This window comes from Salmo salar, chromosome ssa02 (genome assembly GCF_905237065.1).
Source record: "Salmo salar chromosome ssa02, Ssal_v3.1, whole genome shotgun sequence".
In the NCBI taxonomy this organism is placed as follows: Eukaryota; Metazoa; Chordata; class Actinopteri; order Salmoniformes; family Salmonidae; genus Salmo; species Salmo salar.
In genome coordinates this window covers 27,149,895-27,172,638 of record NC_059443.1, presented here as the reverse complement: position 1 = coordinate 27,172,638, position 22,744 = coordinate 27,149,895, and the positions used below count along the sequence as shown (strand labels likewise).

The window sequence follows — 22,744 nt, the reverse complement described above, 5'->3', positions numbered from 1 at the left end:
GACAGTTATCCTGAACATTCTCTCCTATAGTATAGACATTGATCCTGACCATGCTCTCCCATAGTATAGACAATGACCCTGACCATGCTCTCCTATAGCATAGACAGTGATCCTCTCCTTACTCTCCTGTAGTATAGACAGTGATCCTTACCATGCTCTCCTATAGTATAGACAGTGATCCTGACCATGCTCTCCTATAGTATAGACAGTGATCCTTACCATGCTCTCCTATAGTATAGACAGTGATCCTGACCATGCTCTCCTATAGTATAGACAGTGATCCCTACCATTATCTAATATAGTATAGACAGTGATCTTGACCATGCTCTCCTATAGTATGGACAGTGATCCTCTCCTTACTCTCCTGTAGTATAGACAGTGATCCTTACCATGCTCTCCTATAGTATAGACAGTGATCCTGACCATGCTCTCCTATAGTATAGACAGTGATCCTGAACATTCTCTCCTATAGTATTGACAGTGATCCTGACCATGCTCTCCTATAGCATAGACAGTGATCCTGACCATGCTCTCCTATAGTATAGACAGTGATCCTCACCATGCTCTCCTATAGTATAGACAGTTATCCTGAACATTTTCTCCTATAGTATAGACAGTGATCCTGACCATGCTGTCCTATGGTATAGACAGTGATCCTCACCATACTCTCCCATAGTATAGACAGTGACCCTGACCATGCTCTCCTATAGCATAGACAGTGATCCTGACCATGCTCTCCTATAGTATAGACAGTGATCCTGACCATGCTCTCCTATAGTATAGACAGTGATCCTGACCATGCTCTCCTATAGTATAGACAGTGATACTCACCATATTCTCCTATAGTATAGACAGTGATCCTCACCATATTCTCCTATAGTATAGACAGTGATACTGACCATGCTCTCCTATAGTAAAGACGGTGATCCTGACCATACTCTCCTATAGTATAGACAGTGATCCTGACCATACTCTCCTATAGCATAGACAGTGATCCTCTCCTTACTCTCCTGTAGTATAGACAGTGATCCTCACCATATTCTCCTATAGTATTGACAGTGATACTGACCATGCTCTCCTATAGTAAAGACGGTGATCCTGACCATACTCTCCTATAGTATAGACAGTGATCCTGACCATACTCTCCTATAGCATAGACAGTGATTCTCTCCTTACTCTCCTGTAGTATAGACAGTGATCCTTACCATGCTCTAATATAGTATATACAGTGATCCTCTCCTTACTCTCCTGTAGTATAGACAGTGATCCTTACCATGCTCTCCTATAGTATAGACAGTGATCCCTACCATTATGTAATATAGTATAGACTGTGATCCTGACAATGCTCTAATGTAGTATAGACAGTCATCCTCACCTTACTCTCCTGTAGTATATACAGTGATCCTCTCCTTACTCTCCTGTAGTATAGACAGTGATCCTTACCATGCTCTCCTATAGTATAGGCAGTGATCCCTACCATTATCTAATATAGTATAGACAGTGATCCTGACCATGCTCTATTATGGTATAGACAGTGATCCTCACCATGCTCTCCTATAGTATAGACAGTGATCCTGACCATGCTGTCCTATAGTATAGACAGTGATCCTCACCATACTCTCCCATAGTATAGACAGTGACCCTGACCACGCTCTCCTATAGTATAGACAGTGATCCTTACCATGATCTAATTCAGTATAGACAGTGATCCTCTCCTTACTCTCCTGTAGTATAGACAGTGATCCTTACCATGCTCTAATATAGTATAGACAGTGATCCTGACCATGCTCTCCTATAGTATAGACAGTTATCCTTACCATGCTCTCCTATAACATAGACAGTTATCCTTACCATGCTCTACTATACTATAGACAGTAATCCTGTCCATGCTCTACTATAGTATAGACAGTGATCCTGACCTTGCTCTCCTATACTATAGACAGTGATCCTGACCATGCTCTCCTATAGTATTGACAGTGATCCTCACCATGCTCTCCTATAGTATAGACATTGATCCCTACCATTCTCTACTATAGTATAGACAGTGATCCTGACCATGCTCTCCTATAGTATAGACAGTGATCCTGACCATGCTCTCCTATAGTATAGACAGTGATCCTGACCATGCTCTCCTATAGTATAGACAGTTATCCTGACCATGCTCTCCTATAGTATAGACAGTGATCCTGACCATGCAATAATAAGTATTGACAGTGATACTGACCATGCTCTCCTATAGTATAGACATTGATCCTCACCATGCTCTCCTATAGTATAGACAGTGATCATTACCATTCTTTCCGATAGTATAGACAGTGATCTTGACCATGCTCTCCTATACTATAGACCGTGATCCTGACCATGCAATAATAAGTATAGACAGTGATCCTTACCATGCTCTCCTATAGTATAGACAGTGATCCTGTCCATGCTCTCCTATAGTATAGACAGTGATCCTGACCATGCTCTCCTATAGTATAGACAGTGATCCTGACCATGCTCTCCTGTAGTATAGACAGTGATCCTGACCATGCTCTCCTATAGTATAGACAGTGATCCTGACCATGCTCTCCTATAGTATAGACAGTGATCCTGACCATGCAATAATAAGTATTGACAGTGATACTGACCATGCTCTCCTATAGTATAGACATTGATCCTCACCATACTCTCCTTTAGTATAGACAGTGATCCTCACCATGCTCTCCGATAGTATAGACTGTGATCGTCACCTTATTCTTCCATAGCATAGACGGTGATCCTGACCAAGCTCTCCTATAGTATGGACAGTGATCCTGTCGTGCTCTCCTATAGTATAGACAGTGATCCAGACCATGCTCTCCAATATTATAGACAGTGATCCTGACCATGCAATAGTAAGTATTGACAGTGATCCTCACCATGCTCTCCTATAGTATAGACAGTTATCCTGACCATGCTCTCCTATAGTATACACAGAGATCCTGACCATGCTCTCCTATAGTATAGACAGTGATCCTGACAATACTCTCCTTAAGTATAGACAGTGATCCTGACCATACTAATCTTCTAGTATAGACAGTGATCCTGACCATGCTCTCCTATAGTATAGACAGTGATCCTCACAATGCTCTCCTACAATATAAACAGTGATCCTGACCATGCTCTCCTATAGTATAGACAGTGATACTGACCATACTAATCTTCTAGTATAGACAGTGATCCTGACCATACTAATCTTCTAGTATAGACTGTGATCCTGACCATACTAATCTTCTAGTATAGACAGTGATCCTGACCATACTAATCCTCTAGTATAGACAGTGATCCTGACCATACTAATCCTCTAGTATAGACAGTGATACTGACCATGCTCACTTATAGTATAGACAGTGAAACTGCTACGTGAATTTTGTTATCAATGTTCATAAACTTAATTGTATCTACTCAGTCTGCATCCCAGAGTTTGTAAGAGTCTGGTTGAATGTAACAGACGAGAGTCCCAGCTTTCAATAGTCGTTATGTTTATTCACGAGTGTACTCTGAAGTTCATTATACAAAATCATCCATTTTATAGTTCACAACCTACCTACGCACATACATACACACAAACAGTAGGTGAGTTGTGTGCTTCTCCAGAGTTCTCACCACTGTTTATCACTACCCAGCGCTGTCCGTTCCATTCCCCCGAGATTAGAGGAACCTTGAGAAGTTCTCCCTGTCCTATCATAAGTTTCTCAGAGTTCTAGCCAGGTCGAGCCAAACACAGTTTAATTGTTCTCGGTATTGTCTTCGGCACACACATAAACACATTTATCTCCCTCCCAGTCCAACCTAGTTGAACTTATGTTTAATACTTGAATTATTCATTATACATGCTACATAAACAACTAATTACTAATTAGTTACATTTCGGGGTAGAATTATTTAATCATTATCATTAAACATATAAATTATTTTATCAGAAACTGACCATGCTCTTCTGTAGTATAGACAGTGATCCTGACCATACTCTCCTATAGTATAGACAGTGATCCTGACCATACTCTCCTATAGTATAGACAGTGATCCACACCTTACTCTCCAATAGTTTATACATTGACCCTCTGGATCAGTTAGTTGGTGAAGCAGGAGATTGGCAGCTGATTCAATCAAGACACTAATTGATCAGATAAAAGTAGAGGCTCTTAAAGCGGAGGAGTTCTGCTTCCAGTCAGGATCCATAAAAGTTTTCATTCGTGAGTAAAAGGAAATGCAATTTGTAATGTGCATTGTCATTGTTTTGTGATTGATGTATCTTTAATCTTAGAACATAAACCTATATAACACGATATCATAAACCTGTATTACATTACTACCAACACAATCCCCTTCCTTAGCAGCTGGTGAATGTGTTTCCTGAACTTGGGAAATGTTTTTGTGTTTTGTCTTTATGAGAACTACCGTTCAGTGTCAACAATGTATCGTAAAAAAAATATCTGTCAAAAGTAGTCTACGCAGATGATAAGTGTTGTTTGTGGTGACAGAACTGTAAGCTGTTTTCTTCCTCTATCTCCATGCCTTTGATTACAGGCTCTTTGAAAAATATGCAAAACTCTTTGCAGAGCAATACATGTTGACAAGCCTAACAATAGAGAGTACGCTGGTGGTCTGTGTTGGGAGGGGGACCCCAGGGAGAGGATGCATCTCAGTCCATCCACCTGCTTCTTACAACGCCATCACTCAACCTCCCCGAGAAAGGCCTCTCTCGCTCAAGGCCACGTGTAAGACATGTACACGCAGACGTACACACACACACACACATATGAGCACACACACGCAGGCACACACGCGCACATACACACAAGCGTGCACACGCACATTTATACTCACACTCATATTCACTTCAGCTTTGCTGTACACTACGTATATAAAACAGTTTGCATCAAGTTCACTGCTGAAAAATAGCACACGGACGAGAACAACATCACCTCATAAAGCCAAGAGACAAATTATTCTTAATTGTTATTATTTACCGAGTCACATGATTCTGGATTTGACTGTGGACAAGCAGGCAGTGACTCACATTTTCTCCCCTGGAAAGCCTTGAGTGGGTCTGAGGTGAGAGGCAGGGGCGTCATGCACCCATTATTTTGGAGGGGGCACAAAGTACGTGAGGATGGGGGGAGGTTGTACACAGATTTCGCCTGGTTGAGTGAAAATTGTTGGAGAATAGCTTTTTCCTGCAGTCTAGAGCCATAATAATTATACCTAATGATATATCTATGTCTATTTTTCTGAATAGGTTATTGAGGCATACCTCTTTACCTGTTCAATTGTCATTTTAATGAATGCTGCACATTGATTCTTTAAGAATTAAAACAACTGTGGCTTGTCTAAAGTCTAGCAACCATGCCAGCAGGCATACCAGCTAAGTTAGTTAGACAAGCGACTCTAACTTGATTGATTCCCTGAAATGGCTTGGCAGTTGGTTGTGAGATTGGGAACCTATCTAGTTGGCTAGCTAAAGCCAACTACATAAAAAGCTTGGTTGGTAGTATTACAGAGAAACAACATTTCAGTTTTATTTATTCATCAAAAAGGAATCAATATGCTACATAACTTGATCAAAATCAAATTAATTTACAAACATACCTCCTGCGAGTCCTGCCCACCACAGGGAGGTAAAATCAAATCAAACACTGTGTCTGTCACTTGAAACTGGCTCTCTTCTTCCACTGACGATACTGTCTGCAAGCACTAGAGTAGCTAGCGTCCTGCCTAGCATGTCTTTGCTCCGTGGTGCACCTTGGAAGGAACCATTTCCTAGGGAGAATTGGGAGGGGTACTTTTTGACTGGTCCAGTCAGTGTGCCCCCTCCGCAAAATATACCTCTGACAGATCTTTTTATAAATAATGACAAATGGTAGGCTTAAAAATGTATGTTTAGTAGTTAATTTATCATCTGAAAAATAAAAAAACAGGACAAATCTACGGGCATGACACCTCTGGTGAGAGGGACTTGAAGGTGCTTGGCTGATTAGAGGTTATGATTTGGTACTCTCTGTATTGCCCTTGTGGATCAGGGCTACAGTTATTAGCATCACAATGTAGAAATAATAGATTTATAAGAGGAAGGGCTTCCACAGAGGCATTAACATCCAGTTCATCTAATGAGGCCATTGGACACACGCAAATCGATTCAGAGATTTGACCCCATGGTAAACAATCCAAGCAGTGAAAATGCACAATCTTGCCAAGTCCCCTTTGTGCACATTTGTAGTGGGGCCACAAGCTTGCAAGGGCACATACTGTACCTCTATACAGGTGCATGTGTAATAAAAACAATGTTTGAAAATGTGTCTTTTAAATCCTTTGTTGTTGTAAAGAATTCTTTACAGTCATGTTTGTTTTCCATCATATTTTAAATAACTTGTAGAAAAAACACTCTATGACACTGTCATGAAGCATTATGACCATCCTCTATCACTTTACATGGACTAAGAAAATACACTTTATGACACTGTCAAGAAGAATTATTACCATCATAATCATATAAGCCAGATAGGCCTATCACGTACATGCCTGCCTTTATGTCAGTCGTCAGTCAAAAAGAAGTTGTCTTGTCCTGCTCTTAACATCTGCTCCTGCATTCATCCCAGTCATCAGCAATAGACCAATGGGGTACATTTAACATTTTAGTAAATTAGCAGATGCTCTTATCCAGAGCGACTTTCAGTTAGTGCATTCATCTTAAGATAGCTAGGGGGGACAACCACATATTACAGGCATAGTAAGTACACTTTTCCTCAATAAAGTAGTTATCAGCAAAGTCAGTGATGGAAAGTGGGGTGGGGGGGTTCAGAAAAGTAGTTTTTTTTCTCTGAATTATATAATTACTGGTAAGTGCATGTCTGACATCAATGTGTGCGTAATACAATGATAATTTAACTACAATGAGCAATTTCAGTAAATGTTATATAACATAAACATACTGTTGACAAGTAGGCTATGGTGAAATGAAATGTTTTGCTTTGTGTGGTATGCTTTGTGGGTTTTGACACTCTTTTATATGCTATAGGTGTCATAACCAGCCATAAAATAACTACTGTGGGATGTTTTGTGGGTTTTGACACTCTTGTGTAGGTGTCATAACCAGCCATAAAATAACTACTGTGGGATGTTTTGTGGGTTTTGACACTCTTGTGTAGGTGTCATAACCAGCCATAAAATAACTACTGTGGGATGTTTTGTGGGTTTTGACACTCTTGTGTAGGTGTCATAACCAGCCATAAAATAACTACTGTGGGATGTTTTGTGGGTTTTGACACTCTTGTGTAGGTGTCATAACCAGCCATAAAATAACTACTGTGGGATGTTTTGTGGGTTTTGACACTCTTGTGTAGGTGTCATAACCAGCCATAAAATAACTACTGTGGGATGTTTTGTGGGTTTTGACACTCTTGTGTAGGTGTCATAACCAGCCATAAAATAACACAGTACATGGCACAACAGGTCTAAATATATGGGTCATGACAGTGTTATGACCATATTATGGCAGGTTATGACAAGTTATGTCAGCTGTTATGACACATTATGACATGGTTATGACCGTGTCATAACGTGCTATGATGCTGGGTGTCAAGTAAAGTGTTACCGATATGGCATATGCAGGGATGAATGTACATTGTTGTGTTTCATGTTAGAGTATTGGGATAATTAGGATTACTTTGTAGTTTTGTTTTCTCAGTCCCCAATGCCCACTTTTGATTTGAATTGTTGTTGCGATGACTCAGCAAATGTTGGCCAGAAATTGGGGCATCATAGTTCTTGTGTTCTACTACATGTTTGATACGTTTTATACCTTGCTGACCAAGACGACTCCTAACGGGACTTTTTGGAGTTTTGAACAGAGATCAATTAGCTGTTTATTTGTAGGTATGTTCCAGTGTTTTCATTAACAAATGGGAAGTTAGTGTTTAGTTTAGAACTTAGTTCTCTGAGTCTTTTCTTTACCCTGTCATTCTCAAAAACAAAGAAAGAAGTATGCCAGCCTTTTCTTTTTCCCTCTTGTGTTACTTTAGGCAACAGAATCCCCCAGACAACTCTGATCTGAACCAGAACTGCAAAATCACACATCTCACTCAAAACCCATATTCAACTCACTTTAGCAATGATTATTCACTCAAGCACTAATGGTAAGATACCTCATTGGCTGTCACCATCACAGCCTTATCATGATTGACAATGGTTTTACCGCCTGTTCTCGCCTTCTCATCTCCGATGATTCAGTGGCGGTTAAGACTTGACTGCGTGCCGTTCCTTCATTCAGCACTTGAGTTCGAATCTCACGGTAAAGGAGGAGGTATTATGTGTGAGAGAGATGGAAAAAGAGAGAGAGACTCGTTTTTCTGGGAACAATGAAGATGATTCTGTTTGGGAGTGCATTGCACAGCATAGTGAATGATTATTTCAGCCTTTTGAACAGATCTGGATCCCGGAGTAACGTTAGATTGTAGTGGTGCTAATCTTCAGCCACTTCAGCATGATCAAAGGATTAGGCAGAGCAGTATTCTAATCATCCCCGGCGCCCAGCGGAGACATGGAGGCGCACGTCTCCACCGAGAACAATCTGTGATTCTGAAGACAGAGAGGCCAAATAAGAAGAGATGAAACCCTCATTTAAAAAACAGACAGGTAGAGGAGAGGAGAGGCAAAGGAGAGAAAAGTCCAAAACAATTTTTGAAACTCTAATATTTAGTTCTATATAAACTCTTGTTCTTCGAACTGTTGTTCATATCTACTTAAGTTACTTTCTCACAAATATAAATATACCAACTTTTCAAATATAAGCTCTGCAAATGCTCTCTCGTTTAATACATTCCAATTTAACAGCTATTATCTCATTAGCTTTGTGTGATCAGTGCAGGTCTTTTGTAGTCCAGGTGGTTCTGAGGGAAGCCCACCTCTGTACTATCCTGTGTGTAAGTTAGTGTTAGCTAACTATGTGGTTATCTGCCTCCCGTCCATGTATTCAGAGCCAGTGCCCCTGCCTTATCAGCAGTCTGTAGCTTGCATGCTCAATCGCCTGATTTGTCAAGGGTGACTCCAAAAGATTCTGATAGGCACTTTGCAAATCACCCAGTTGATCTAAAATATCGACCAGCCACAAAAAGTCATTACACACAATAATGGCGGGTGGGACCTTGGACGATGTGACTTAATTAGGTTTCAAATGCCTTCAAAAATGCCTTCAAATGGCTGGGCCCTGGGAGAGTATCACACACACCGCTGAGTCTTCACTGACATTACAGCTGGAGAAAGACTACTACTGCTGACAATACTACTGCTCCTGCTGATACACAATATTAACTAACTACAGAAATGGAATTGATTGATAATCCTAACGCTATTATCATTCTACTACTACTACTACTACAACACATAATAGGTTCATATTAATACTTTCTGTTGAGGTGTTCAATATGTACTTTGGCTGTATAGTTCATAATTGCTGTATCGCTGTAGAGCTGTAATTATGAGATATTCTTTAGATTGCCATTTTGTCAGGGTGGTTACAGTCATTAGCATGTTTTACTCTATTGCTTTGTCTGTATTTCACTGTGTCTCTCTGTGTCTCTCTGTCGCTCTCTCTGTCTGTCTGCTCAGTACGAGATAATGATTAAATGAGGGAGAAAAGCAACACAAGAAAGTCTCTCAACAGTAAATGACATGTTTTCCTAATGACATTTAAAAATAATTGCATGTAAATTGTGTTCAGGGCTTTGATAGGAATGAAAACATGCCTGGTGTTTAAATGAGTGTTCTATTTACCCTCTCTCTGCTTGTCTGTGTGTTTGTCTCTCTGCCAACCACAGTGTCATTGGAGAATCTATATTTTAGAGCAAGGTCTCTTATTCTGCATCACAAACTGATGAGAATATTTTTTTATATCTGCACTGATTAAATTACTTTCCTTTTGAGCTCATTCCAATTTGTTCAACCTCACAGGCACAGCTTTTGATAGGAGATGATCCTGACCAATATTTATAAATTCACCATGATATATCTAGCTTTTGAAACAAACCTCAAATAAATAACATTCTTTTTTGATTGATTTAGTGTTTGTGTGTGCATCGGTACTACTGTATAAATGTCTGATTTACATAATAAACGCACCAGCAATATCACTATCAAGACTGACTCTCCTCCAACTCCTTTCATGACATTATTGAATCATAGCCTAACAGTCACCATTCTCTCTATTTCTTCCTTGTTGTGTAGAAAACCAAGATCTCCACGTACGACAAGATGTGGGAGTTTATGAGCAGTCGGAGGCACTCTGTGATGGTGAAAGATATTGACGAAGGGATCCATCGAGTTCTCACCTCGGACTACGCCTTCCTGATGGAGTCTACCACCATCGAGTTTGTCACCCAGCGCAACTGCAACCTTACCCAGATAGGGGGTCTCATCGACTCCAAAGCCTACGGCGTGGGAACCCCCATGGGTACGTCCTCCTCTCAACATAGTACAACACACACGTAGACCTACTTCTCAAGCACAATTTCTGCAACTACTCTCGCCTATTTCGACAGTTAGGACAAAAGACTGGGTCATACTCCCACACACAGTACATTCTCCATAACCCTGAGACATGACCCATGCAATAACATTCAGTATCATAGCACCCTGCAGTAAGATAAGGTTTATTATGCTGTTTATTAACAGCCCCCTACGCTATAGCATGTTTATCATTTAATAACACTGCATACATACTACATATATAATGCTTTCATATTATTCAATAAAGTTACTCAACAATCCAGCACACTAATCTATAATAGGAAAATGCTGTATAGATCAAATCAAAATGTATTGGTCACGTACACAGTTTACAGCAGGTATAAAATGTGCAGTGAAATGCTTGTGTGCTAGCTTCATCAACACTGTAGTACAATAATCAATATCAAATATCAGATTTGCTCTCTCTGACTTTTCAAACAGAATGACTCCCTTGCACTAATGAGGTGTGTGTGTGTGTGTGTGTGTGTGTGTGTGTGTGTGTGTGTGTGTGTGTGTGTGTGTGTGTGTGTGTGTGTGTGTGTGTGTGTGTGTGTGTGTGTGTGTGTGTGTGTGTGAGCACCCAGGGACCCTAAGGGGCAAAGCATCCGATGAAAGAATGGAGAGAAGAACTATCTGACATACAGTTCAAGTGGGAAGTTTACATACACTTAGGTTGGAGTCATTAAAACTTGTTTTTCAACCACTCCACAAATTTCTTGTTAACAAACTATAGTTTTGGCAAGTCGGTTAGGACATCTACTTTGTGCGTGACACAAGTAATTTTTCCAACAATTGTTTACAGACAGATTATTTCACTTATAATTTACTGTATCACAATTCCAGTGGGTCAGAAGTTTACACACACTAAGTTGACTGTGCCTTTAAACAGCTTGGAAAATTCCAGAAAATTATGTCATGGCTTTATAAGCTTCTGAAAGGCTAATTGACACTATTTGAGTCAATTGGAGGTGTATCTGTGGATGTATTTCAAGGCCTACCTTTGCTTGACATCATGGGAAAATCAAAAGAAATCAGCTAAGACCTCAGAAAAAAATTGTAGACCTCCACAAATCTGGTTCATCCTTGGGAGCAATTTTCAAATGCCTGAAGGTACCACATTCATCTGTACAAACAATAGTACGCAAGTATAAACACCATGGCACCATGCAGCCATCATACTGCTCAGGAAGGAGACGCGTTCTGTCTCCTAGAGATGAACATACTTTGGTGCGAAAAGTGCAAATCAATCCCAGAACAACAGCAAAGGAGATGCTGGAGGAAACAGGTACAAAAGTATCTATATCCACAGTAAAACGAGTCCTATATCGACATAACCTGAAAGGCCGCTCAGCAAGGAAGAAGCCACTGCTCCAAAACCACAATAAAAAAGCCAGACTACGGTTTGCAACTGCACATGGGGACAAAGATTGTACTTTTTGGAGAAATGTCCTCTGGTCTGATGAAACAAAAATAGAACTGTTTGGCCATAATGACCATCGTTATGTTTGGAGGAAAAAGGGGGAGGCTTGCAAGCCGAAGAACACCATCCCAACCGTGAAGCACGGGGGTGGCAGCATCATGTTGTGGGGGTGCTTTGCTGCAGGAGGGACTGATGTGCTTCACAAAATAGATAGCATCATGCGGAGGAAAATTATGTGGATATATTGAAGCACCATCTCAAGACATCAGTGAGGAAGTTAAAGCTTGGTCGCAAATGGGTCTTCCAAATGGACAATGACCCCAAGCATACTTGCAAAATGGCTAAAGACAACAAAGTCAAGGTATTGGAGTGGCCATCACAAAGCCCTGACCTCAATCCTATAGAAAATTTGTAGGCAGAACTGAAAAAGCGTGTGTAAGCAAGGAGGCCTACAAACCTGACTCAGTTACACCCGTTCTGTCAGGAGGAATGGGCCAAAATTCACCCAACTTATTGTGGGAAGCGTGTGGAAGGCTACCCGAAACATTTGACCCAAGTTAAACAATTTAAAGGCAATGCTACCAAATACTAATTGAGTGTATGTAAACTTCCGACCCACTGGGAATGTGATGAAAGAAATAAAAGCTGAAATAAATCATTCTCTCTACTATTATTCCGACATTTCACATTCTTAAAATAATGTGCTGATCCTAACTGCCTTTAGACAGGGATTTTTACTCGGATGAAATGTCAGGAATTGCGCAAAACTGAGTTTAAATGTATTCGGCTAAGGTGTATGTAAACTTCCGACTTCAACTGTAAATGAATGGAGAGGGTGTTGGGCGGTGGCACGCTGGTTTACACGTTGTGTGCGGAGGTGCAGGATTTGATTATGGAGCTCAGCAGCAGATTGTCTTAATCCTGTTACACATGCAGCTCCCGGCAACGGCTGCCACAAATGAAAAGGAAAAACTCCTTGTAAGTACCTGAGTTATAAGGGGAAGATCGCTCTGGGGCATCCCTACAAGACAACTTAACACAATGACCTGCATGCAAAGGATGCTGGGTTTTTTGTGTCCTCTGTCATTTATTTGTGGAGACTGGGAGGTGGAGGTTGTCTGTCTTTCTATGTTTGGGACACTGAAGAATTGTGGCTTTTATACGCTACGCATATGAACTCTAAAAGGTTTTGGTCTAACAGTCTCCCTGTTATTTAGCTTGTTGTCTAACACATTGTTCAGTATGCAGCAGGACACATGCCTTTAGAGAATACAACACATTGTGTCCCATTTCCCTAAGAGGATGGATAATTCTGTCCTTTATAACATCAGTGGCTATTTGCTCCATTTGTGTATGTTTTATGTATTTCTCGGTCATAAAGCACAGGGCCATTCAGTAAATGACTGTATGCGAGAGCAGCAGAGAGGCTGTGTTTTCTCTGTGTGATTGTGTTTCCTGAGTGATTTGTCCTATAACAATATTTGTTATGTGTGACCAGGGTGTTGGCGACAGCTGGAATGGAATATGCTGCGTTGGTTGTGATGCGTTTGCTAGGAACAATGCAGGAATGGGTTTGTCGGTGTGTGTGTGTGTGCATATACGTGTGTGAGTGTATGTCTTTGCATGTGCGCATATATGGCATTAATGTGTGTGCATTTGTGTTAAGTGTGTGTGGGTCTCCAAATGCATTTGTCCGTATGTGTGTGTGTGTGTGTGTGTGTGTGTGTGTGTGTGTGTGTGTGTGTGTGTGTGTGTGTGTGTGTGTGTGTGTGTGTGTGTGTGTGTGTGTGTGTGTGTGTGTGTGTGTGTGTGTGTGTGTGTGTGTGTCTGTCAGGCAAAGGTTTAGGTTGTGCATCGCACACATCGTCGGTCCGTGCTGAAAAAGGATGTTTAGCATCATCACTCCCTTGTGGCCCATTCACACGGAGCAGAGAACAAGGCATTTAAATTGCTAATCCTACCCTTTTAGTAGCCGTTACCATATGTGTCCTGTATTCCCATACAGCCTGGCCATTTAGCATATATCTCATTGACTTTAACAGAGAGGAGTTGTCTGCCTGCATTAGTAGCTGGGCCTTGATAGTTCAGTGGTGTACTTGGTTCTGAGTCCCTCTGGCAGCCGCTCCCCAAGTCTGCACTGTAATGGACAGAGTTAGTGTTAGTTAGCACGGCCGTCCAGATATTATCCATCTCTAATGGGATATTTACTGCATTGGCAACGGTGGTTAATTCAGAGTATAACATTTAGCCCATAGAAGAGGAGAGTAGACCAGAGCGAAGTATATACATCTGGTAGCTGATGATATTAGCAGGGGCGGAAATCCCGGGGGACACGGGGGGGACACAACCCCCCCATCCTGGGAAAAATATGATTTGTCCCCCCCAATATATCACTGAAACATAACTATGTAATTTAAATCATATTAATAATACGCAATGAAAGCAATTGTGCTGATTATAGACACTTAATAGCGCGTTTTTAAGTTTCAAAAGATTGTGACCCCCCCACCCTTTGCCTCACAATGGTTCGATCCACTGCCAGTTCCTTAGTTGGCAAGGTAACAGAGGGGTCGTATCCACTGTCTGAAAGGCACTCAATGAACGTAACTGACGTGAGGTTAATCCAGTCAATCGCGCACACACACTAGCTGAATATGCAGAGCTAGCGCGCAAATATTAACTATTAAGCTAGCTAGTACCTATTCCATTTATGTGGCCTCGTCAAAGATGGAATCTTTGCTATCGTCAATTTATTCCAAGATCAGCATGCAGATGATGTAAGTTAGTGCTTCAAAGTCCCTGTGATAAGGTTAGCGATAAACTGGATTCCAAACTGAACAGAACTACACTCTCTTCTACCATTGTCTTAAATATATTTAATGGTCTCGTTGCAAAAGCTAAATTGTCGCAAGGGAACTTTTATTTATTTATTTTATCAGAGTATTTTTCAATACACCAAAACGCAAAGTAAGAACCCTAGTAGCCTAATATCTCAAAGACTAGTTGATAGAATGTTCATAAGAAAGAAATGAAATTCTAATGGAAATGTTTCACAATGATGTCATTAGGCAGAGCAGGCAACAGATGGCACACAGACAGCAGAGTTGGGGACAGATATGCAGGGACAGACTGGCAGAGACAGGGAGTCTCAGGTAAGTTTGTTGAGTCTTTGTTTGACAACATTATGAAAGGTTCTCCATTTTTTTACTTGGAAAATAGGAACATAATTGGAAAATGCCATGGATACCCCCACTCTCAACTTAAACTGGTGACTGAACTAAGATTTGTTAAAGGCAATGGTATTGCTGTTGTGATTAGTTGTGTAGTTTTCGGTACCGGTAGTTAGGAGTACGGCAAACACCTTATTTCTTTGGTTCCTCAATATACATTTACCATATTACAATGTAGGCTATGTGTTACAGCACTACTTTTGGTGTCCCCCTCAGGAATTGCTCTTGAGAAAATGTCATGTAATTGTCCCCTCCAAAGTTGATATCAGATTTTCGCCCCTGGATATTAAATGAGAACAGATGAAAGTAGGACCATTGTGAAGTTGTATTTGAAGGGGATTGTTGTTGGCCTACATAAGGTGGAGTGGAAGGGGGGAGGGACACAGGAGCTGTGTAGCTGTGTGTCCACATTAGAGAGTGAAGCCCCATAGTGACTGTAGTCCTATTGTACCTATGGGGATAGATCTCCCCGCTCAGCCTTTAATGTGTGTGTATGGACGTCCTCCCTGGAGAGGTCATTAAGTGGAGTCATGCACAGTAGCGTATCAAACATCTGTCACAAGTTTGTTTATGCGACTCGCGCCACACGGCCGCTTGTGATTAAACTGTTACTTCCTCTGCTCCATACGTCCATAATCTCAGGAGGCTCTGTCTCTGCCCTCCTTCCTTCCCTCGTCTATCTCTCTCTCCGTCTCTCTCGCCCCTCCCCATCTCTCTCTCTGCCCCCCTTCTCTCTTTCCATCTTTCTCTCCCTCTCTCATTTTCTCTCTTTCTTCCTCTCTCCCTCTTTCTCTCCCTCTGTCTCTGTCTGTCTCTCCCTCTCTCTTGCTCTCTCTCTCTCTTGCTCTCTCTCTTTGCTATCAATTTTCATTGTGTTTCATTAGGCCTTCTTAATCACTTACAGTATTAGGGAAGTGCATATTTTGCATGTCAGCAGGTTGGCGTTTCCTGCCGTGCAGTGCGGGGAAGTTGTCGCGATGGTTCCCCCGTGGGTTGTTTAGCTCCGGATCATAAACGACAGTGAACATCTCTGTAAGACCTGAATGGAAGGTTGGGAAATGGGACATCTCTGAGGGCGTGACCCACCTTCTGTTTGGGCAGCGACCTTCCTGTCCTAGTCCTGTATATCAGAAAGAGAGAGCGAGAGAGAGAGGGAGGAGAGAGGAGAGAGAGGGACAGAGGGACGGAAGGACAGAGAGAGGGAGGGAAGGGTTGAGGGAAGGAGGGAGGAACAAAGAGATGGTGGGGGGTGGGGAATGAGGACAAATGGAGAAAGGGAGGAACAAAGAGATGATGGGGGTGGGGAATGAGGACAAATGGAGAAAATGTGACAGACCTAGCTGGGGTGGAATGAAGATGTCAGTCTAGAAGAGTCTGTGAACTACAGTTTACCAGAAAGTATATGTGAGCACAAACAAAGCACAGGGTGGAATATGTTTGCAGAAATGTTTTGATAATAACAGTATTCTACAGGCATTTAGAGGTAATTGCAGGCCCTGAAAGTAATAACTTTAAATATTTACACACATCCATTTGCTCTCTTTTATATTTCCCCCTGATCGACTTAACATGCAAAACAAATCTGGAGCTGTATTACAAAGAAGGAAAACAAAATCTTAGAACAAGGCTAAAAATACGACATGTACTTGAGCATGCCCGGAACATTTTCCATGCTGTTTTGAGGAGAGACAATGCATTAGGGATTGGTGTGCTGTTACTCGCTTTGATCTGACAGATTACAGCTATGTGTCTTATTCTGGATTCACGATGGTCTGTCAGTTCCCTCTCCTATGTTTCTTCTGTTGGAGAATTATGGCTCTACATTTATGTCTACCCCATGTTGCGAGGGCCTGTTTTCAGCTCTTCACATTTACATATTCTGTTTATCACTGAGAAACACAACATGCTAAACTTTCTCCTCCATCTCTCACCCAGTACGACTCAATAGAAATAGAGTACTTCATTTCCATTCTCTAACTGCTTCTTCACCCATCACGTCATTGGAAGACACGAGAATACACAGTATATATTAACCACAATACAATAATGCTGTGGACTCTATAGTGATCTCAGGCTACTGCCAACACATTTCCATAACTATTTTATCAATTTTTTAAAGAAAAGTTGCAATACTTTTGCACACATTGGAGTAAGGCACAATTCAAATCAAGCTGGGAATTAATCAAATGACATACAGTTGAAGTGGGAAGTTTACATACACTTATGTTGGAGTCAATTCAACTCGTTTTTCAACCACTCCACAAATTTGTTGTTAACAAACTATAGTTTTGGCAAGTCGGTTAGGACATCTACTTTGTGTATGACACAAGTAATTTTTCCAACAATTGTTTACAGACAGATTACTTCACATATAACTCACTGTGTCACAATTCCAGTGGGTCAGAAGTGTACATACACCAAGTTGACTGTGCCTTTAAACAGCTTGGAAAATTCCTGAAAATGACGTCATGGCTTTAGAAGCTTTTGATAGGCTAATTGACATCATTTGAGTCAATTGGAGGTGTACCTGTGGATGTATTTCAAGGCCTACTTTCAAACTCAGTGCCTCTTTGCTTGACATCATGGGAAAATCAAAAGAAATCAGCTAAGACCTCAGAAAAAAATTGTAGACCACCACAAGTCTGATTCATCCTTGGGAGCAATTTCCAAACACCTGAAGGTACCACGTTCATCTGTACAAACAATAGTACGCACGTATAAACACCATGGTTTCTCAAACGATTGCCTCGCCTGGTTCACCAACTACTTCTCCGATTGAGTTCAGTGTGTCAAATCGGAGGGCCTGTTGTCCGGACCTCTGGCACTCTCTATGGTTGTGCCACAGGGTTCAATTCTTGGGCCAACTCTCTTCTCTGTATACATCAATGATGTCGCTCTTGCTGCTGGTGATTCTCTGATCCACCTCTACACAGACGACACCATTCTTTGTACTTCTGGCCCTTCTTTTGACACTGTGTAACATCCACACACTAACATCCAGATGAGCTTCAATGCCATACAACTCTCCTTCCGTGGCCTCCAACTAAATACAAGCAAAACTAAATGCATGCTCTTCAATATATACCTAGGTGTCTGGTTAGACTGTAAACTCTCCTTCCAGACTCACATTAAGCATCTCCAATCCAAAATTAAATCTAGAATCGGCTTCCTATTTTTCAAAAAAGCATCTTTCACTCATGCTGCCAAACATACCCTCTTAAAACTGACCATCCTACCAATCCTCGACTTTGGCGATGTCATTTACAAAATAGCCTCCAACACTCTACTCAACAAATTGGATGCAGTTTATCACAGTGCCATCCGTTTTGTCACCAAAGCCCCATATCCTACCCACCACTGCGACCTGTACGCTCTCGTTGGCTGGCCCTCGCTTCATACTCGTCGCCAAACCCACTGGCTCCAGGTCAACTACAAGTCTTTGCTAGGTAAAGCCCCGCCTTATCTCAGCTCACTGGTCACCATAGCAGCACCCACTCATAGCACGTGCGCCAGCAGGTATATCTGGTCACCCCCAAAGCCAATTCCTCCTTTGGCCGCCTTTTCTTCCAGTTCTCTGCTGCCAATGACTGGAACAAACTGCAAAAATCACTGAAGCTGGAGTCATATATTTCCCTCACTAGCTTTAAGCACCAGCTGTCAGAGCAGGTCACAGATCACTGCACCTATACATAGCCCATCTGTAAATAGCCCATCCAACTACCTCATCCCCATACTGTATTTATTTATTTATCTTGCTCCTTTGAACCCCAGTATCTCTACTTGCACATTCATCTTCTGCACATCTACCATTCCAGTGTTTAATTGCTATATTGTAATTACTTCGCCACCGTGGCCTATTTATTGCCTTACCTGCCTTATTTTACCTCATTTGCACACACTGTATATAGAATTTTTCTACTGTATTATTGACTGTGTTTGTTTATTCCATGTGTAACTCTGTGTTGTATGTGTCGAACTGCTTTGCCTTATCTTGGCCAGGTCGCAGTTGTAAATGAGAACTTGTTTTCAACTAGCCTACCTGGTTAAATAAAGATAAAATAAATAAAAAAATGGGACCACGCAGTCGTCATACCTCTCAGGAAGGAGACGCATTCTGTCTCCTAGAGATGAATGTGTTTTGATGCGAAAAGTGCATATTAATCCCAGAACAACAGCAAAGGACCTTGTGAAGATGCTGGAGGAAACAGGTACAAAAGTATCTATATCCACAGTAAAACGAGTCCTATATCAACATAACCTGAAAGGCCGCTCAGCAAGGAAGAAGCCACTGCTCCAAAACCGCCATAAAAAAGCCAGACTAAGGTTTGTCACTGCACATGGGGACAAAGATTGTACTTTTTGAAGAAATGTCCTCTGGTCTGATGAAACAAAATTAGAACTGTTTGGCCATAATGACCATCGTTATGTTTGGAGGAAAAAGGGGGAGGCTTGCAAGACAAAGAACACCATCCCAACCGTGAAGCATGGGGGTGGCAGCATCATGTTGTGTGGTTGCTTTGCTGCAGGAGGGACTGATGTGCTTCACAAAATAGATGGCATCATGAGAAGGAAAATTATGTGGATATATTGAAGCAACATCTCAAGACATCAGTGAGGAAGTTAAAGCTTGGTCGCAAATTGGTCTTCCAAATGGACAATGACCCAAAGCATACTTCCAAAGTTGTGGCAAAATGGCTTTAACCTGTTATGGCTAGGGGGCAGTATTTTCACGGCCGGATAAAAAACGTACCGATTTAATCTGATTATCACTCCTGCCCAGAAACTAGAATATGCATATAATTATTGGCTTTGGATAGAAAACACCCTAAAGTTTCTAAAACTGTTTGAATGGTGTCTGTGAGTATAACAGAACTCATATGGCAGGCAAAAACCTGAGAAGATTCCATACAGGAAGTGACCTGTCTGACAAGTTCTTGTTCATCTTGGCTCTTTTTATTGAAGACTGAGGATCTTTGCTGTAACGTGACACTTCCTACGGCTCCCATAGGCTCTCAGAACCTGGGAAAAAGCTGAATGATATCGAGGCAGCCTCTGGCTGAAACACATTATCGCCTTTGGTAAGTGGCCGATCAGAGGACAACGAACTTAGGCGCGTGCACGAGTCGACCCCATGCTTTATTTTCTTTCGTCTTTTTACCTAAACGCAGATTCCCGGTCGGAATATTATCGCTTTTTTACGAGAAAAATGGCATAAAAATTGATTTTAAACAGCGGTTGACATGCTTCGAAGTACGGTAATGGAATATTTAGAATTTTTTTGTCACGAAATGCGTTGTGCTCGTCACCCTTCTTTACCATTCTGATAGTGTCTTGAACGCACGAACAAAACGCCGCTATTTGGATATAACAATGGATTATTTGGGACCAAACCAACATTTGTTATTGAAGTAGAAGTCCTGGGAGTGCATTCTGACGAAGAACAGCAAAGGTAATACAATTTTTCTTATAGTAAATCTGACTTTGGTGAGTGCTAAACTTGCTGGGTGTCTAAATAGCTAGCCCTGTGATGCCGGGCTATCTACTGAGAATATTGCAAAATGTGCTTTCACCGAAAAGCTATTTTAAAATCGGACATAGCGAGTGCATAGAGGAGTTCTGTATCTATAATTCTTAAAATAATTGTTATGTTTTTTGTGAACGTTTATCGTGAGTAATTTAGTAAATTCACCGGAAGTTTGCTAGTTCTGAACGTCACATGCTAATGTAAAAAGCTGTTTTTTGATATAAATATGAACTTGATTGAACAAAACATGCATGTATTGTATAACATAATGTCCTAGGGGTGTCATCTGATGAAGATCATCAAAGGTTAGTGCTGCATTTAGCTGTCTTCTGGGTTTATGTGACATTATATGCTGGCTTGAAAAATGGGTGTCTGATTATTTCTGGCTGGTTACTCTGCTGACATAATCTAATGTTTTGCTTTCGTTGTAAAGCCTTTTTGAAATCGGACAGTGTGGTTAGATTAACGAGAGTCTTGTCTTTAAAATGGTGTAAAATAGTCATATGTTTGAAAAATGGAAGTTTTTGTATTTTTGAGGAATTTGTAATTCGCGCCACGCCCATCATTGGCTATTGGAGCAGGTGTTCCGCTAGCGGAACGTCTAGATGTAAGAGGTTATTAAGGACAACAAAGTCAAGGTATTGGAGTGGCCATCACACAGCCCTGACCTCAATCCTATAGAACATTTGTAGGCAGAACTGAAAAAGCGTGTGTAAGCAAGGAGGCCTACAAACCTGACTCAGTAACACCAACTCTGTCAGGAGGAATGGGCCAAAATTCACCCAACTTATTTTGGAAAGCTTGTGGAAGGCTACCCGATACGTTTGACCCAAGTTAAACAATTTAAAGGCAATGTTTCCAAATACTAATTGAGTGTATGTAAACTTCTGACCCACTGGGAATGTGATGAAAGAATTAAAAGCTGAAATAAATCATTCTCTCTACAATTATTCTGACATTTCACATTCTTAACCTCTCTAGGATCGGCGGGACGAAATCGTCCCACCTACATAACAGCCAGTGGAATCCTGTGGCGCGTTATTCAAATACCTTAGAAATGCTATTACTTCAATTTCTCAAACATATGACTATTTTACACCATTTTAAAGACAAGACTCTCGTTAATCTAACCACACTGTCCGATTTCAAAAAGGCTTTACAACGAAAACAAAACATTATATTATGTCAGCAAAGTACCAAGCCAGAAATAATCAGACACCCATTTTTCAAGCTAGCATATGTCACATAAAACCAGAAGACAGCTAAATGCAGCACTAACCTTTGATGATCTTCATCAGATGACAACCCTAGGACATTATGTAAACAGAGACAAGAAGCTCAAGGAATGGTCAGAGAGGGCACTTCCTGTAAGGAATCTTCTCAGGTTTTTGCCTGCCATATGAGTTCTGTTATACTCACAGACACCATTCAAACAGTTTTAGAAACTTTAGGGTGTTTTCTATCCAAAGCCAATAATTATATGCATATTCTAGTTTCTGGGCAGTAGTAATAACCAGATTAAATCGGGTACGTTTTTTATCCGGCCGTGTAAATACTGCCCCCTACCCCCAACAGGTTAAAATAAAGTGGTGTTCCTAACTGACCTAAAACAGGGAATTTTTACTGGGATTAAAAACTGAAAAACTGAGTGTAAATGTATTCGGCTAAGGTGTATGTAAACTTCCAACTTCAACTGTACAAGCTGTGGTTTGGGTAGCTTACACTTTTCATCCTCTGTCACATTGTGAGAGGGCATGCAGAAATCATTATCTAAAGACAGTCGGACCACAACCACATGATTTCATTGTCCATTTAGTTGTTATGGAGGATTATGAAGTGCAGACAATGACATTCTAGATTCTACTGAAATGTTCCACTGCCCTGCAGAATATTTATGTTTGGCCTCTGCAGCAGTGCTGTTCAATTGATAGAACTGAATGATTAAACCAGCCATAAACTAAGCCAGCACAATGTTATATCATTGTATTGTTTTGTATTTGTTATGGATCCCCATTAGCTGCTGCTGGAGCTTTGCTGGATCTGAAA

At 41.1% G+C, this 22,744-nt stretch overlaps 1 protein-coding gene across 4 annotated transcripts in view; it reads left to right on the top strand.

Moving 5' to 3' along the window:
* LOC106578944 (glutamate receptor ionotropic, kainate 2) overlaps positions 1-22,744 on the top strand; it is a 270,331-nt gene that overhangs the window by 233,138 nt on the left and 14,449 nt on the right. For all 4 annotated transcript variants that reach the window (XM_045701489.1, XM_045701484.1, XM_045701495.1 and 1 more), the window contains one exon: positions 10,243-10,468. In XM_045701489.1, the coding sequence (XP_045557445.1) occupies positions 10,243-10,468 (226 nt within the window). The remainder of the gene's footprint in view (positions 1-10,242; positions 10,469-22,744) is intronic.